General features: G+C 46.4%; 1 protein-coding gene across 2 annotated transcripts in view; it reads right to left on the bottom strand.

Annotated features, from left to right (window-relative positions):
- Positions 1-7,360, bottom strand: part of KSR2 (kinase suppressor of ras 2) — a 265,078-nt gene extending 257,718 nt beyond the window's left edge. For both annotated transcript variants that reach the window (XM_039505836.1, XM_039505837.1), the window contains exon 1: positions 7,181-7,360. In XM_039505836.1, the coding sequence (XP_039361770.1) occupies positions 7,181-7,360 (180 nt within the window). The remainder of the gene's footprint in view (positions 1-7,180) is intronic.
- Between the last annotated feature and the right edge of the window lie 12,083 nt (positions 7,361-19,443).

Genomic DNA, 19,443 nt, shown 5'->3' with positions numbered 1-19,443 from the left:
GCTGCTGTACTACAAATAATGGCCAGTCATTATCCTCAACAAAATGCTCTAAGGGCTCCACCCCACCCTGTTCTATTAGCAATACTTGCTATTGATGGAGCGTATTTCACCCAAGGAACTCCACGTGCTTTGCATTCCGTAAGCCCCGTAACCGTACTCTGAGGTATGTACCTTTGATTAGCCTCATCACACAGATGGGGAAACTGAGGCATAGACCGTTAAGTGACTTGCCCAAGTCCTGAGTGAGACCTGCTCTAATCACTACATAAAACTCTCTTCTCGGGAAAGGAAATTGTTTGACCTGTAATAATAGGAATTCACCCCCCATTAAACCTGTTTGTGTTTCATGAAACCTAACGGTCATGTTACATGCTAGGAGCATGTTTATTGTAAATATAAATCAGAGAGAGCAGCTTATTAAGAATTATAGGCATCATAATTGATTGACACAAGGAGATTAAGGTGTTCCGACGACATCAGGCGCAATCAGAGGGTTGCTTTCATGGTTAATGGAACTGCAAGGTGCATTGAGATTGTAAGTTCTCTGGGGCACAGACCGTCTTTGTGCTCTGTGTTTGTACAGCCCCTAGCACCATGGGCCCCTGGTCTGCACCTGGCCTCCCAGGCACTACCGTAATACACATCAGAATGATAGCCCCATTGGGACATTATTCATGGTGGTTTTTCAGAATGTTTTACTAACATAAGGACCTGCTGTGTCTCCTAGAGGCACCAGCAGCATGAGCGATATCTGCTGACTGCATGTGGAAAGCAGCACCGGTTAAAAGGGCCCAGACACCATGCAATGTGTGGGTATATGTAGCCCAGGAAAACGGCTCTATTTAGCCTCTCATTACATTATCGGGGTGAATAAGGAGGCAAAGTTCCCAAAGATGCAGCAGAGGATGGGTTGCCAACACATCACCTGTTTGCCTCCTCCCCCAATTGCTGCATTTCTCTTTAGCTGCCAGAGCACGTAGGGGCCAAGATCTTCAAAAGTAGCTAGTGATTTGGGGTGCTTTGCTTTTGGAGCATCATCCTTGAAAAGGGCCCTACTTCCAGAAAGTGCTGACCACTCACTCACTGAAAACCAATGGTGGGCGCTAATGATGGGCACCCAAAATCACTAGTCACTCTTGAAAATCTTGGCCAGAGATTTTTACGTAGCCATTGGCTTTGTAAACTCTAAGCGACCCCAATACCACTTCAGTGCCTCTCCCCGGGAAAGCTTTGACTGAAACGTTTTTGTCAGTGGCATGCCAGAGAGAGCAGGCTATTGGCTCACAGGAAAGAGTCATAGATTTTAAAAGTCAAAAGGAATCATGATCTTCTAGACCAACCTCCTACATAACCCAAGCCACAGGTTTGGCATGGGCAGAGAAGTGCACGATCCTCCACGCCGACCGAGAGGGACCAATCCTAAACAGGAGATCCTAAATAGGTGATCTCCATGCCCACTAAGTCCTTGGCTTCTCCACTGAGAACCTCCCCCAGGTGCTAATTGTGGCTGTGAATTATACGACATGCATACTAGCAGCTTCCGTTCATCCCAAAGGGTAGTCAATCCAGCCCATTCCCCCTTTCACCAGAACCTCCTCTCTTAAAAACCAAGCCACGGGATGACCATAAGTTTCAACAGCAAGTAACCATGACCACAAATGTTCTTCATTTTAATTTGCTATTTAAATAACTTAAATTGTAGATCAGCTCTGGGCAGTAACTTGGCAAAAATGCCATAGAGGGGTTCCCTAGGAGCTGTCTCTCTGAGATTTCAAAATCCTGTCTGCTCGATTCACGAGAGAGTTTTACTAACTCTCAGCCCAGCAAACTCAGCCTAGGATCTGAAAGCCAAGCTGGGTTCTCTGGCTCATGCGCTATCACTGGAATGCTAGCAAAGATTCTTCAGGCCAAATTCTGCTCTCATCTATGTCTGGAAAATTCTGTTGCTTCCAGTGTGGCTGCACAGGGGTAACGGAGGGCATCATTTAACACCCCAGCTGGTGTTGAATTTAGGATCTGATCCTGAAAGCTGATCCACATGGGTGAACGCTTGCACCTGTACGGACTTCATCCCATCAAGGCTGTGCTTTCTCCCTCAATATACCCGTTTCTCTGTGCTTGAGTCGTCGGTTTAAGCCTTTCAGAGCTCTACGACTCCATTCGTACGGTAATGTACAACAGCATGTACCAGTCAGGCCAGACACTGGGCCTACTCCAGTGACCCTCTGTTCCCTACAGTGGACAAGCTCCAGGTATTGTTCCTTTAGCTCAGCAGGTGGCGCCCTGTGCCTTGATGGAGCTGAATGCCATGAGTTCTACTCCTCTCACTGCTTGTATGGGATTAGTGGTGGTGTCTACATAGATAGACATGGGTCTTTAGAGTATCCCCAGCAAAGCCAAGGTCGGGTGGCCCTAGACGTACTTGTTGGTTCTTATGGTCCCCATAAGACACTAGGGCCACAGCAGGCCTGGCTCCGCGCTGCCTTGGCACCTGGTGTCATTGCTGACACCTTTGCAATGTGGGCATACAACGCAACGGCTCTGATGCTGCAGCATTTTACACCCACGCTGCACAGGAGTTATTTGCAGCGGTGCAAAGCTGGGGGAATTGGGCCTAGCATCTCAGCAGCCAGCCCAAATCCCTTCCTGCTCCCCTGAGTGCCCTACAGATTCCTCACGGTTCCCACACTTTAAACCACCGTCTCCTAGATCCCACATCCCGATCCATCCACCTGCTGTCGGCTGACGGGACGCAGCGTCTCAGAGCCCGTGCTGCTGTGCCACGTAAGACACGCTCTTCCCCCTGACTCTGGGGCTGAGCACGCTGCCTCCCTCAGCACTTCCTGGGGGGAACTGGAGTGAAACCAGTTGGCCCTGGCAGATAGCAGGGCAAAATGCCCCCCACCCAGCACCTGTCCCTCTATTATCCATTTCACAGGGTCTGTATTTATCGGATGACTCTTGTTTATTTCCTCTTTTAGTGCAATGAAATAATAATAGAGCAGGGGTGGCCAACCCGGGGCTCCGGAGCCACATGCGGCTCTTCAGAAGTTAACATGCGGCTCCTTGTATAGGCGCCGATTCCGGGGCTGAAGCGACAGGCGTCAGCTTTCCAATGGGGGGTGCTCACTGCTCAACCCCTGGCTCTGCCCCAGGCCCTGCCCCCACTCTACCCCTGTCCCCGCTCCCTCCCCTGAGCCTGCCGTGCCCTCACTCCTCCCCTTCCCCCCCAGAGCCTCCTGCACCCCATGAAACAGCTGATCGGGAGGTGTGGGAAGGGAAGGGGAGACGCTGATTGGAAGGGCTACCAGTGGGTGGGAGGCTCTGGGAGCAGGGACGGGAGCTGATTGGGGGCTGCTGATGTATTACTGTGGCTCTTTGGCAATGTACATTGGCAAATTCTGGCTTCTTCTCAGGCTCAGGTTGGCCCCCCCTGGCATATAGGAAAGGACGTGATGGAATCGCTCACGGCCATGGGACTCAGCAGCCCCTGTATGTGTTTGGACGAGGGCACTGGATGGCTCTACGAGGTTGTTAATGGGACACAGAGCTTTTCACCTCTGCGGCACAGACTCCATGCCCCACCCCGACAGCAGACATAGGCTTTGTAGGAACCACAGCTGGCCAGAGGGGAATTCCCCTGGGGCAGGCATAGCATAAGACTTCCTTAAATGGCACTAGACTGTCCCCCTTTAAGCCCCATCATTGGGGGCATGCCAGGGTCAGGTCTGGAGGCCAGAGGAGCTGGTTAGGAACAGGATGGGACAGACCTGAAATGCATAAAGTTACAGGGATCCTAAGCAGTGCTGCAGGGCACAGGCAATTCTGGGTGAGATGCTGCAAGTTGGAGCAGCTGAGGGAGGCTCTAATTGGAGAAACTGACATGGACAAATTGGAGAAAGTCCAAAGAAGAGCAACAAAAATGATGAAAGGTCTAGAAAACATGACCTAGGAGGGAAGATTGAAAAAACTGGGTTTGTTTAGTCTGGAGAAAAGAAGACTGAGAGGGGACTCGATAACAGTTTTCAAGTACATAAAAAGTTGTTACAAGGAGGAGGGAGAAAAATTGTTCTTAACCTCTGAGGATAGGACAAGCAATGGGCTTAAATTGCGGCAAGGGCGGTTTAGGTTGGACATTAGGAAAAGCTTCCTGTCAGAGTGGTTAAGCACTGGACTAAATTGCCGAGGGAGGTTGTGGAATCTCCATCATTGGGGATTTTTAAGAGCAGGTTAGACAAACACCTGTCAGGGATGGTCTAGATAATACTTAGTGTTGCCATGAGTGCAGGGGACTGGACTAGATGACCTCTCGAGGTCCCTTCCAGCTCTATGATTCTATTATTTACTGTGAGGGCCATTTCAGCCCCCAGAGCAGCCCACAATCTAGAGAGATGAAAGGTGTCAGAAAGCCACCAGTACCCCGCCTCCTTCTCCTTGACCTGCCCCTTTCATGCTGCACCTCCTGGAGGTACAGCAAAGAACCAGACCCCAGGTCCCCAGCGTAGGTCAGTGGAGGCGCAGAGGCCCCGAATGTGTTCCTCAACATACCTAAGCCACTCACTGACTTCAACCGAAGTTTCCCATGAGTAGTGACTGCAAGACCATACCAAAATCATTACCATCTGGGGCTAAGTTTGTTCAGCATCTCCAAAAGCGGGAAGTTCACCCCGAAGTGGGGGGTAAGGGGGGCGGTCGGGGAGAGTTGCAGTGGAAGATAGTGGCTCCTCCCTTTCAATGGAGGGGCCCAGAGAGATCGTACTTCCCCAAGAGTGGGCAGTACTGGCCAGGGATGCACTGACTCAGCACAACCCTATTATAGCCTCTGCTAACAAGGCTCCTATGAAGCCGCAAAACAAAACTAAAGGTGCCCCAAGGAACCTCCAAGAGAGGGTGGTGGTGCCGTCCCTGCGGGTGAATCCCCACCTCGGTGCAAGGGCTCAAGAAGATGCAGTTCGCACTTCCCAAGCAGAATTTGGACACTGTTTTCGCTGGTGGTTCACGTAAAGCATGCTGCAGGTCAGTCCAGCTGCTCGTGGGCAGGGGTCTTCGTCGCCAGAACCACCGCTGCCTTCTTGTAGCGAAAGACACAGTTTTCTACCCTGCAGGCCTAAAGTTAGGGTCCTAAAGTCACAGACAGGCACCTAAATAAACTGTGGCCTGCCTGTCAGAGCTGCTGAAAGAGACGCACTTAGTAAGGTGCCCATTTAGGGTTTGGGGAACCTAACTTTAGGCTTCCGGGTTAGAAAAACTGTTGAACAAAAATGCAAAACCTTCTAGTACACACAGTAAAAAAAGCAATGAGAGGCAATAAATCCCCAGTGAGTAACAGCCATGTGACAAAGTTAAACATCTTTTCAACATCTTTCTCCAACAGCATTTACACCATATTATGACACAGTCACTTGCTTAGTTCCACGCTCGGCAGCCAATTTTCTACCTATCTGCATCTTCCACATAAAACAGATTGGTAACAGCAAGGGCCCAGGTGTTCTCTACCTTTGCACACCAGGATCCCTCTTCCCCCTAGCTAGGATCCCCAGATTGAGAACTCCTGCCCTAGCAGACTTTGTGGAGTCTCTGACTTCTATTTACAGTCTACCATCTATTTAAAGTTACATCCACACATTCAAATCCTCCTGAAACTGGTAAACATCTAATTATCTTAGCATACTTTAAAAGAGAGCCTATTTACATGCCGATAGCCTGGATGATCTGATAGCCCTTGTCCATTTCTAACTTCTATGGAAACTGCTCTGCGATTTTGTATTTATCGTTCTTTCACCTGTAAAGGTCCTTTTTATTTATTTATTTATTTTTTAAATCACTAAGTTGAGACTTCTTGTGCTAAATCTCAAATTTGGAGGGGGATGGGAGAGTTAAATCACCAAGCTGCAAACCCACACAGACAGGGGAGTCCTAGTGTATCTTTTTCAAACACGGTTCTTTCCCTGAGGTGGAGCAGGCAGAACCATTGCCCCGGATTACAGGCCGGAGTCTAGCTGCAGCGGGGGTTTCTATTCTAAGGGATATGCTGACACAACCTTCTCTATAGCAATGCTGCTAGAAAAAAATGCAGCAGGGTCTGTCACCAGCACACTGCCAGACACAGGAGGCTTCAGGCCTCGGAGTCCTTTTAAAATTCCCATCACCTCCATCTCTACAGGTGGAGAATGAGGACAAGCATCCTGGTGTCATGCATGACAACCGCATGTTGTTTCACCTTATTACCATCCCAGCCACTGGGAACCCACCCCGCCCCCACAAACCCCGTGTCTCTGCTTCCAGCAGGGCTGCCATTACTACTGGCAAGCACCACCCAATGCACATTACCCAGTCCAATTAACGCCTTGGGGGATCCGTCTTTTCCCCTGAGCCCTCCTGGCATTTAAAATGAATCTCCAGTGCGTACATGCAAGTTATTTTTAACTCCTCACGATCACTCCCCTGCAAACCAGGCCTTTACGAACTGCCATCCCAGCCCTCTCTGGGTCCCTAGCAATATACACAGGGCTGTTGGCAAGAAGCTTTTTACCTCCTTGTTTGCATGAAACCAAAAGAGCTATTTGATTAGCCTAAGGCAAGATTAGAAAGATTCCCAGCAGCATCACTTGCCTTCTCCCAAGAGGGGATCCCCAGTACCTCCATTCACCAAGGCAGGATTTATTTATTTTTAAACATGAAAATTGTTCATTACATCTTAAGGGGGATTGTCCACCCAGAGATCTGTGGTTTGCAATGTAAAACTGAATGCCTGCCTCCTGACATGCACAAAAAAAAAAAAATCAGAAGACGACCAGGGGAAAGAACACTATTTATAGGCAGCCACATTTTCTGTGCAAGAACCACCTTTTGGCCACCTGCAGCACGCGCAGGCTCATTTGAGCTCACTGCAGCTCCTTAATTTATTACACTGCACACAAGCCCCCATTGTATATAAACAAATACACAGTTGGGGTGGGGGGGAGAGAAGGGGGGAGAACCTACCTCCCTTGCAAAGACTCACAGAAAAATAAATGCAATTGAAAAGGAAGACCGGGTTTGCCAAATTGTAGAAGCATACAAAATCATGCCTATTTCCTCCTCCCACCCCCAAGTATGTTCGAGGCGGTGGGGGGGAAGGGGAGCGGGGGACAGAGAGCTTGAAATGCTCTCTCTAGATTTTTGCAAAGGTAAAACCTACCTCTAGGGTTCTGATCTCTTTTTGCGTCAGGTCGTTGGAAGTGGCACATTTGGTCCGGAGCCCCTCCAGGTTGGAGATGCTGATATCGATCATGTTCTGGACCAGCTCGCACTGCTGCAAGGCTTTCTGCAAACTCAGATGCTGCTGCTCTTCGCTTTTCGTCATGTTTTCCTCATCCATAGCTTGCTTTGCAGCCCCCTCCTCCTCCTCCTCCTCCCAGATCAAAGGGATGGTGGTGTCCCACTGCCCCCCCAACCACCCCCACCTCCTCCTCCTCCCCGCCCCCACCCCTCAACAATGCAATGTGAAGGGAGCCGGCATCTTTCCACTGGAGACAACAAGCCCCCTCCCCCCCCCAACCCAATCAAATAAATAAATAAATAGCAAGAGTGGATCTGATTGTGTGTCAAGCAGCCTCCATTCGAGTGTCCTCTCCCCTACGAGTGCCTCCTCCGAAGGGGTGGGGGAGAGCGCGCCAGGTAGCGGTGCTGATGCTGTGTGTGTGCACTCAGGAGCCGGTGGCAGCGGCAGCGATCCGGGAGCCTCTCTGTTTACACGCCAGCTCCATGCAGAATTTGGGGTGGCAGTTTCTTTCTGCTGGCGGAGGGTGCGATCCGGGTTTGCCCCTTGCAGTGAGGGGCTTGCATTGTCCACCTGGCGCTGGAGTCTGTGGAGGTGGTGATGGCTGGGGGGGGGTGCCTTAGAGGCTCCTCCAAGATGCTGCCTGCATTGCCTCCTGCTCTGGTGCTGATGCTGCTGCCTGGCTCGCGTGCTGGCTGCTGTATCCCCTTCTGCCTGGCTCCCACACCGACATCTTGCCTGTCAATCAGCGCGGCGCGCGCCGGTCCCCGGGAGAGGCGCGAGCCCGCTGTGTGCGCGAGCCGGGCTTGCTGGGCAGGGAGCGCGCAGAGGTTCCCGGAGGGAGAGCGTGGGAGGTGGGGTGGGGGTGTCGGCAGAGGGGCACAGCAGGGGCACCCCAGGGTGCGTGTGGGGGAGGGTTCTGGAGAGGGGCACCCAGGGTGCGTGTGGCGGAGGGTTCTGGAGAGGGGCACAGAGGGGCACCCCAGGGTGGGAAAGTGGAATTCTCAAGAGGGGTGTAGCAGGGGCACCCAGTGGGGGAGAGGAGTGCAGTAGGGGCACCCCAGGGTGGATGTGGGGGAGGGGTTCTGGAGAGGGGCACAGCAGGGACACCCCAGGGCAGGTAGGTGGAATTCTCAAGAGGGGTGTAGCAGGGGCACCCAGTGGGGGAGAGGTTCTGGAGAGAGGTGCAGCCGGGACACCCCAGGGTGGGTGGGTAGGATTCTGGAGAGGGGTGCAGCAGGGGCACCACAGGGTGAGTATGGGAGGGGTTTTGAAGAGGGGCACTCATGGGGCACCTTAAGGTGAACTGAAGAATAACTGTGTAAACTCGAAAGCTTGTCTCGCTAACCACAAGAAGTTGGTTCAGTAAAAGATATCACCTCACCCACCTTGTCTCACACCTAAGGACAGGCACAGCTAGTAGCATGCAGAGCAACAACTCCACATGACACTTCTCAGTCCCACATGAAATGCAGGACTGTCCTGCGAATTAGGGCCTCTGACACTATGTAAACTGCTTGGCTACTGTTACACCGTCAACATTAAGCTGAAGAATTCGACACGCCAATCCAACAGCTCTAAAGGCAAAGGATGGCGATACAGTGGGGTTGCAGTCAGATGGCACGTGACCAAGATATGTCGCCAAATTTGGTCCGCTGGTTGGATCATTAGCTTCCCCAGCCCGGGCCAGGTACTGACAGGAAGCATGATGTGAACACTGATCCTTTACCCTGACTGGGCAATTGTGCAGCCACACAATTTTAAGACTCTCATGAGTCCTGTTGCCCTGTTTTGTAGGACTCGTGAACGGGCTCCGTTTATTAAAAAAAGATATTAGAGTATTTCACAGCAATGGCCCCAAAAGCAGCAATATCATCTTTGCAAGCTGTAGTATTACATCTCAGTTTAGCTTGTAAACTTGTCTTCAATCCAAAATAATCATTAAAATATAATGGTGCCTAGGAAGCATCCCATGTATTCCAACTATTATTGTCATTTTTCCCCTTGCTTCGGGTACATGTCCTTTTCTCATCTATGCCCCTTGTTCAGGGATTATCATCAGGACAATTCAAGGAACAATGCCAACTAATTTTAGGTCCACAGTTTAGATATTTTAGAAACATGTTTTCTACATAATAAAAATAAACAGCATAAAGAGTGAACAGAAAGATTATTATTATTATTATAGGGTGCTGGAAACATATTTAGAAATTAAAAGACACATATGCAGGATCAAGTCCTGCATTTATTAGCAAACCAAACACTCATCGGCTTCACTGAGTGTTTGGGCTGTGTAGGGATAGCAGGATTTGGGCCATACATTTCTGATCGATAGTGTCCCTTTCAACATAACGGAAATAGGTTTATAGGAATTGTCAACAGAAAGATGGGCAGTGCTGTAATCGTCACCTCCTTCCTTACTAGCCAGACTTACAGTCTGTGTAGCTGGAGAGAGAGTGGCAGTAGTTTCAAAAGCTCCTAACTCCCCTCCCACCTTCATTTCACCTCAAGGGGAAGTGAATATTGTTAATCTATGGGCTAAATCCTGTTTGTTTGATTAACTTGCGTGGCCATGCCAACGTCACGGAGACAACCGGTGAGTTTAAGGCAAACAGGATAAAGCCCTACAGCAGGAGGAGTGCAAGACACTGTCGGGCCAGCTTTTGCTCCCATTGTTGTCTGTGGGGATCAAGATTTGGCCCATAATCAAGCAACTACTTCCAAATGGCAAAAAAAAATAAAAAAAATTCCAAGCATCATATTCATGCTTGCTGCAAACCATCTCCCCCTCACACACACACACACACACACACACACACACACACACACACACACACACACACACACACACACACACACACACACACACAATCAGTTACTCCGTCTGCTTGGATTTCATGTGAGCTACTGTCTTAGAAATGCTACTCTTGGTTGTCACAATAGGATTTTAAATGCCAACATAAGCTTTTGGAGTCTTTGCACTCGTGTAACTGCAGGAAATTTTGGCCCTAATGCTAAGAAGGTTTGGATATAGATGCACATTTATTCTCATTTTATTAAACAGGGAGATAATTCACTGGCAGTACTTGGCACCTCGTATTTAGCTCATATATAGCACTTTTCACCTGCAGATCTTAGAGTACTTTGCAAAGGAAGGTCAATTTCATTATCCCCATTTTACAAACAAGGAATGGAGGCACAGAGTGGTTAAGTGACTTGCCCAAATTCACACATCAGGCCCATGGCAGAACCCAAAGCTTGGCTTTGCCCACCCCAACCACAGCTATCTATGATTAAATGCAATTACTGTGCTAAGTTCTGTACAACTCATGCAGGAAAAAGGCCCTCCATCTATGGGAGATTTGCCTGAGTAAGGAGGAGTGCAGGATTAGACCCACTTTAAACTCTGGATGCAGCAGCTAAACTTTGGCTATCAGCTAATACTGTACATAGAATTGGGTATTATTCTGCTATCTTCTCAGGTAGGCAATATTCATCGGTCCATGGGTGCAGAGACTAATGGTGGCCACAAGGCACAGGGGTAAGTTGTTGCCTTGTACAGTATTTATTAGCACTTGTGGCTTGATGATTTTCCTGGGCAATGATTGATGGATGGAGCCATACATCAGCTCCATGTTGCTGGTAGTTTTACATTACAGACCTTGGTGCTCTTGCAATTTGAGGAGATTTTCAGGATCTGTGATCAGACAATGAAGAAAATGACATGAGGGAGAAGATCTGAAGTATAGGTAAGGAAAGGAAAGGAGGCAGATCCTGCACTAATATACACATGTGCAACTGCACGGACATCATTGGGTTACTCGCCTAGTGGATGGGGGGAAGCAGCAGATGTGATATATTTTGATTTTAATAAGGCTTTTGACACAGTCCCACATGCCAGTCTCGTAAGCAAACTAAGGAAATGCTGACAGGTTTCAGAGTAGCAGCCGTGTTAGTCTGTATCCGCAAAAAGAACAGGAGTACTTGTGGCACCTTAGAGACTAACACATAAGCTTTCATGGGCTACAGCCCACTTCATCGGATGCATAGAATGGAATATATAGTGAGGAGATATATATACACATACAGAGAACATGGAAAGGTGGGAGTTGTCCAACCAGCTCTAAGAGCCTAATTAATTAAGATGAACTGTTGTCAGCAGGAGAAAAAAAACTTTTGTAGTGATAATCAAGAAGCCTGTTTAAGACAGTTTGACAAGAAGCTGTGAGGATACTTAACATGGGGGAAATAGATTCAGTGTGTGTAATGGCTCAGCTATTCAGCTTTCCATGTTCTCTGTATGTATATATATCTCCTTACTATATGTTCCATTCTATGCATCCGATGAAGTGGGCTGTAGCCCACAAAAGCTTATGCTCAAATAAATGTGTTAGTCTCTAAGGTGCCACAAGTACTCCTGTTCTTTTTAAGGAAATGCTGTCTAGATTAAATTACTAGTAGGTGGGAGCACAACTACATTGATACCTGGGCATCAGCTTTGCCTGTGATCCCATTGTTTATAAATTGAGGTCTGTCCCCCAGAGCCTTCCCAATAATACATACTGGGAACTTACATTTTACACACACACACACACACACACACACACACACACACACACACACACACACACACACACACACACACACACACACACACACACACACACACACACACACACACACACACCTTTAACTCAAATGTTATTTCCACCTTAACATATGGATAGGAAATCCACCAACTAAGTGCCTTCAAAGAGCAAAAGCCTCAGGAAAATACTCGGTGTTAAATTGAACGAATTTATAACAAATGCTGAGATTTGTCAGGGAGTTTGACTACTCTTTATCTCTAAAATTATCCAGAAAAGAAGATGAAAATATCTGGGCCATGTGCTAAGAATGAAGCCAGAGCATCTGCCATGACAGGTGAGCCAACCAAAAGAAGCCCTCTGTTGAACAATACTGTACTTAGAGAGGAAAAACTTATGGGACCCAGGTCACACAGGGTTGGCTGAGCCTTATTGGGACCACAAGCATCATCTGAGAGCACAGGAAGGATTCAGATTCAGAATTAGTGCTAAGAACCTACCCCAAAAGCACAATCCACCTTTTGGATCAAGACTCCAAAATGGATTTAAGCAATTTGGACTAAACTCAGGCCTGCTGTCGAATGTGGCAATTTGACTGAAATCAGTGGAACTGAACTCACCCCAAAGCTGAATTTAATTCTTTGGCCTCTTCCAGTAGAATGCATAAAGTTAACCACAGAATTTTAAGTAAGCCGATTGACAGTGAGGGTGACCACGCAAGTTTTAGATGGAAATAGCCCTTTGGGGTTATTTAGATGGTTATAGATGGTTTACATGGGTTATTTAGATAGAAATAGCCCCTTTGGCTATTTCAGGCGAGATTGCTGTGGCTGGCCGTTGTCTTCCATGTAAAGAGTGTATCTCAGTGTTTCTCAAACTGGGGTCGCTGCTTGTGTATGGAAAGCCCCTGGCGGGCCGGGCCGGCTTGTTTACTTGTCTGTCCGCAGGTCCGGCCAATCATGGCTCCCACTGGCTGCGGTTCACTGCTGCAGGCCAATGGGGGCTGCTGGAAGTGGTGGACAGTATGTCCCTCGGACCACACCACTTCCAGCAGCCCCCGTTGGCCTGGAGCAGCGAACCGCGGCCAGTGGGAGCCGAGATCGGCCGGACCTGTGGACAGGACAGGTAAACAAACCGGCCCACCCACCAGGGGCTTTCCCTACACAAGCGGCGACCCCAGTTTGAGAAACACTGGTGTATCTGGATGGCTAGGAAAGCTGATGAAGAGTCTGGTCTCCACATTTGTAATAAAATGTGACTATATGTTTTAATGCAATGTGGTGGTTTTTGCACTTGTGATATTACGCTCTTTTGGGGGGAGAGGGCAGTTTGTATTTTAATTGAAAAAACAAACGGGTGCACTGGATAAATCTGCTTCTTTTAATTTGGGGGGTGAGGGACTATTGCTATGTAGTTGGACAGAGCAAATATGCAGTCGTATTGCTCTGGGAAGTTTTCTGCTGGGGGCTGGTAGGGGAAACCCTTTTCTCACGACCTCAGCAGAGCAGATTGCAGCTGGCTCAGTGGCATTCTGACTTATCTATATGGGCAGAAAAACAGTGACATCTAGGGTGTTCCACGCATGTAAGGAAAGGGTGAATCTGAGTATGATTTTGTGCTTTGAGAACTTGCAATATATTTTTCTCCTTCCAGCTTCTGTTTGTGGTCCCTCTGCCCCACCCAAGATAAAATGCCTAAGGGGTCAAAGACAGTCCCCTTGAAAGACAGCCATTCCTTCCATTTAAATCCTCTATTGCCCAGAGCCATTTCATCCGACAAAACCTTAGCAGAAGCAGCTCCAGAGGGGAAGCTGAGTTTGCAGAAACTTTCAGAAATGATTACTGGGGGCAATGATTTAATAACCCAAAGGCTGGACTCCCTCCAGGAATCCATCACAGTTATTGATAGAAATATTTAAAGAGCTTGGAGCCGACTATTAAGAAAAGGACGATAAGGCGTCAAATCAGGAAGTAAAAAAACCAAAGAGATGCCAGCCTATTATTTGTAAAACTATTAAAGCCCTTACCCTTCTGACAGCTGAATTGGGTCAGATGATGACTACCCTAGACAGTCTGCAAAGCGCTGTGATCTCAGGCACCACCTTATGCAGAGGGAGTAGCCTATCCCTAGGTAAGGCTGATTTTTAATCCCCTTGGACCTGAAACAAAACAAACAAATAAACAAACATGCTTTCTGTAATATTTAGGATTAAGTCTTATTGGCAGATAGGATGTGTTCTGAATTTTTTTTTATAAAGTAATTTTTTTAAAAGATCAAAGTCTTAAAATCGCTTCTTCTTTTTTTTAAGTGTAACATTTCTGTGTCCCTTTGTCTGCTCAGTGAAATGGGATTACATCACAACATTGAGAATGCAGTAGGTTAGATTTATCAACTGAAATAAATTTAACACAGATCCATTGATTCCAATGGAGCTAAACCAATTTACACCGACTGAGATTCTGGCCCAGCTGCTTCACTGCGTTGCCAGGGCTCAAGTACAATACTACCATGATACGCCGTACCTGTAGAGAGACAGATTTTTGACACTGACTTGTGCAACAGGCAAGTTGTGATGGCATGGATAGCAAGATGTGTAAGACATTGCCAGTGTCTGAAAACCTGACACTATTTCTGAGGGGTAAAGAAAAAGCCAGTGGAAAATATAGCCCCGCTTCCCTTCCCCCGCGATGACTTGTATCACTGATAAATTCTTTCAGTAATCAAAGCAAAGATAACAGGGTGAAGTATTCCTTGTATTCAGTGCATTATCAATGACACATTTTTACCCAAAATTTCAAAGGTTCTAGGACAGTATTCAACCTTTTCCATGCCACAATCTCGCTGGCATTCCCATCCCACCTAGCAAAATGAGAAGGGCAGAATGGTCATAACACCCTCTTCTTTCCTGTTACTCTGCCACCATCTGTTCACAACCCCCCTGGGGTTCATTAGCCCCAGGTAGCGAATCAGTGTACTTGGAAATCTAGATGCTTGTTTTCCCACTAACTGGTTTGGCCAGCTCTATTCACTCATTTATAATCTAGTGGCCCTGACATCCAGTTAACGTAAAAATAACCCCAAAACCTGGTATCTTCATTTACACAAAAGAAAAATGTAAACAATAAAATCCGCTTCTGGAAATTTAGAAACCAAGAAACAATTTAAAATATTTTTAAATAAAAGTTCAGGCCCCAATCCTAATAAGGTTTATGCACAGCTTAACTTTGCCCACTGCCGGTAGTCCTATTGATGTCAATAGGACTATTCATATGCTTAAAGCTAAGCATGTGCTGAACACATTCAGCATCTTGCAGGATCAAGCCCACTGGGCATGATCCAATACCCACTGCATACAGTAGGAGCCTTTTCATTGACTGCAGTAGGTTTTGGATCAGACTTATGGGTGCTGATCCATTGACTGCAGCTGACACTGTATTAGGCCCATAGTGTGTAAAGTGAAGCATGTGCCTAAGTGTGCAAGATTGGAGACCAGGACAAATAAGAAAAATGTGTTTATATTTATGATATGGACAGTCTAGGGTATTTTTAATGATTCATTTCCTTCTTTGAAGGTGCCTGGGTTTTGTAAATGTGCTAGGTAAGGACATTGCCATCAACGTTAACTTTTTTTTAAACACAAGTTTTTTTGAGCAAATAATAAATGTATATTACTACTATTTACATCACTGTGTTGATTGTATTATACAGCAGCAAATTTAGGATCGTTACATGTTTTTAAATGCTGATTTTAATGCTTTTGTTTTAATTCTAACAGAAACAATGTTCCTTTCACATGGAGTCATAGAAGTTGGAGGTGAAAGAGCTTCCCACTGGCTCACCTAAGTCCATTGCCACACATATTTTGATGAATAATTAATGTCTAGCTAACTCACAAATAGGACATTTACCAGTTTTTAGAATAGCATAAGAAGTAGTATCTAACTAAAAGGAGGTTTAAGTCAGACCATCTCATTGCTTGAATGAGGGGGTACAAAATTCAGGCTTGGTGTAAATCCACCTACTTCAGAGGCGTTACACCAGTGACAAAATTAGCCTTTTTAAAGCCTTTTGTGCCAAGCAGTGTGAATTAATAATTCCTTGGGAAAAGAAAGGATGATGTTAGTTGGTGATTTTAATCAATATTCCATAAAAGAAACTACCGGTACATTAAAAGAATGTCAAGATTGTAGAGTGAAGTGCTCTGGAAGTAAAGGTTACTCACACCACCTTAACTCTTCCCTTTGTGAATCCATATTAAGATACCACCATTAATTCATGTTCCTATACTATTTATTCCACAAATCCCCTGTTTCTTACTGGTCTGAGGGCCAGTGTTAGGCCTGTACACCACTTAAGACCTATGGTGAATGCTAAAACGTTGCATTAGCCTTTAAACTAGGACTAATGTTCCCCTCAGTGCACACGACAAATGCTGCTCTGTGAATGAGACACCATTTTAATAATCCTGTTTTATCTTCATTGTTCAACATGCATGCCCATAGGTAATATGCTGTATAACATGCAAATTAAATGAGGATGGGGATCTATGATCCATGAAGAGACAGTGGTAATGGGTGTCCTGCAAGCCCCTAAAATAGAAAGGATAACAGATGGGATGGATACCCCACTACAGAAGAGCTTCCATTGAGGCTTATTATCTTCAGCTGATTGGAATTCCTCCATCTTCACACAAGGTGAAGCATACAGCACATGATTATTAATAAACATTTGTACGGCACCATAAATTTATACTGCTGTTTAAAGACATTGATGAAGCACGTTCCCTTTCCCCAAGAAGTGTATAATGTAAATAAGTCAATACAAATGTAGGTTAGACAACGGTCAACAGTTCAGGATAGAGCTGGTCAAAAAATGCAGGAAAATTGTTGTCCAAAAAGTTTGATTTTTTTTTAAATTGAAATATTTCAACAAGCTCAGAGAGTGGTTAAAAAAAAAAGTAGCAAAAATTCCTTGCAAAGAAATTTCACAAAAGTAGACAGAATGAAAGGGTTATTAATAATGATGAAAGAAAGAGGTGCTTGAAGGGCTGGGTATTAAAAGATGAAGGGAAGGATGGCCTGTTCCAAGCAAAGGGGGCAGCATGATTGGAGTACAAAGCTGGAAGTGGGAAAAGAGAAGAATAGATGATGTACAGGAAGCAGCTAAGTAAAAGCAAAGTTCAAAACCCTCATGTATACTACAGTGTACTTTACGACTGATATCTATTTCCACTAGATGCTCTTTGAAGTACCCTAGTGGCACTTCAGCTTGGTCATCTGATCTGTTAATTACAATAGGTTCTCAGGAAAATTAATTAGATTTGATGAGTTCTGATTGGAATCATTGCTTTTCTCTGTGTGTTTTTAAAGAAATAGCTTGCTTTGGAGAAGTACATTATCTTGGTTTCATTGTGTCATCCCACTCCAGGCATATTACACTGAGATGTTATGTTACCTAAAACCTGTTTTCAAACCTTCATGAGCTGTGGGGGTGGCTAAAACCTTTAATACTGAATACCTGGCTGCAGTGTGCCAATGACAACAAGGTGCATATGGGGCAGATAAGCAATGCAGTAGCACTGAGCCTCTATCATTACAGGAGACTTAATAGTGGGGGAATTAGTTTGCACTCTTTTTTGCTGCTTTTTGATTTTTAAAGATTGGAAATTCCCATCTTGTCTACTCCATTTTCCATAGGACACTATGGCCTTCTGAGATGTTAGCATATTTATGGCATTAGAGGCACCTAAGGAAAATTGATTAACTGAGAGGGGAATAGATTTTTATTGAGACTGTTCAGAACTCTGGGATTTTTTCTTGTTGTTTAACACCTGTTTAACATATACTTGAGAGAAAAAGCTCTCTTTGTTAACAATTCAGCATCTCCACCCCTACAACTAAGGTTGAGAAAGCCCCCAGTCCACATCTCTGAATTATCCAAGAGGTCCTGCAGCAAAACCAGGAAAGATTAAAACAAAAAATCAGAAATGCCAAGTTTTAAATTAATAAACCAGCAGATTATTTTTAATAAAAAGTAAATTAATATGCTATGCCTTCAGGCCTCCATTATACATCAGAAAGGGGCATACCCTTTTTTTCCTGCTTTGCACACCACCTATAAAAATGCTGTTTGATTTACATTTGGAACTGTGCATTGTTTATGATCATGACTTAAAACACTTAGAAAGTTTCATATTCTCCCATTCTTAGACAAACTAAGTGACTCACCCAGCACTTTCCATTCTCCTCTCACTATTTTACAGATTTAAGGGTAACCTCCCATCACACTAAATTGTTTTATAAGAGATCTAACACGATTTTGCTTTTGCAAGATTGGAGTACAGTGATTTCTCCATATTCTGGCATGCCAACAGCTCCCCATTCAATATTCCTTCCAGCTTAAGCAGATGGTGAGTTCCAAAATACGTACGTATGGATAATGTTTCGTGACTAACAAAAATAAGCTGCTCAGGACACTTATATCTTTGAATTAAATAACTGGGGATGTGTTCAAGAAAATCCTTTTACATATTGCTCTCAGGCTCCAAAAAGTGAAGTTTTTTTTTTAAATTGTTTCTAAAACAAGAGCTCTAATAGTTTTTTTGATTTGCAAAAGGCAATTTAACCAATTAAGGCTCACAATTGGATCCTCACAGGCAGACTCCCAAGGCTGTGCAAAGCCCCACTGGTAATTCCCAGGGGTGCTGCTGGAACAATTTTTATAGTGGGGGTGCGGATGATGGAAACCATATCTTTGGTGTTTGTTACTACTACTTCAAGACAGAGGATGTGGGATACAGCACTACTGGTAATTCCCAGGCAGGCGCCTGCACTCCGTTGGATGTCTCACGAGCCTCAATGGATCTCACTGCAAGACGGGGACAAAGTATTTCCAGGTGTCCAGAAGCTAAAAGGAGGAAAATCTACATAGTTTCAGGCATTGCCAACTCCGGTGATTTTGTCAGGAATCTCCCGAGATTTGGTATTTCGCCTTCAAGTCCCACCTCTTGGATTCACGAGAATCCCAGCTTTTTGTTTTTGAAAATCAAACCAAGTAAGCGCCTAGCCCTGTGGCTGCAGAGACAAGCTTGGAAAGGCAGCCCTTTAAGCCTACCCCGAAGGTGCAGAAATCAGAAGGCCAATGTCGGGGTATTGGAATTAGGGGTGCCGGCTTGACGCGGTTTCCATCATATACAGGGTTTACAGCTTCTTGCAATGGCTCTCAGCCCCCCCCCCCCATTGGTCCAGCCCCCCTGCCGGACAAAAAGGACCCAAAGTTTAATAACTTTAAAAAAATAAAATGTCCTGATTGTTAAGGCTGCCCCGGCGTGTGGGGCCCGCCCCGGGGGGGGGGGGGGGGCTGAGCCCTGGAGGTGCCAGCAGAGGCAGACTAGCTTGGGGGGGGTCGGGGCGGGGGGGGGCACTGCCCTTGCCCCGCTGTCCAAGCCCCGCCCCCGGTGGGAGCCTTTGCCCTGCCCAGGGGGCTGGTGATTTGCAAGGGACTCAGCCAGCCCCGGGGGCACCGGCCGCGGGGGGCGGGCGCCTCAGCGAAGCTGGGCTCGAGCGGCCCCGCGCCCCGCCCCGCGCGCGGAGAGGG

The sequence above is a fragment of the Mauremys reevesii genome, linkage group 18 (genome assembly GCF_016161935.1).
Source record: "Mauremys reevesii isolate NIE-2019 linkage group 18, ASM1616193v1, whole genome shotgun sequence".
Lineage (NCBI taxonomy): Eukaryota > Metazoa > Chordata > Testudines > Geoemydidae > Mauremys > Mauremys reevesii.
The sequence above is the reverse complement of the archived record's forward strand: the minus strand, read 5'-3'. Positions and strand labels throughout refer to the sequence as shown.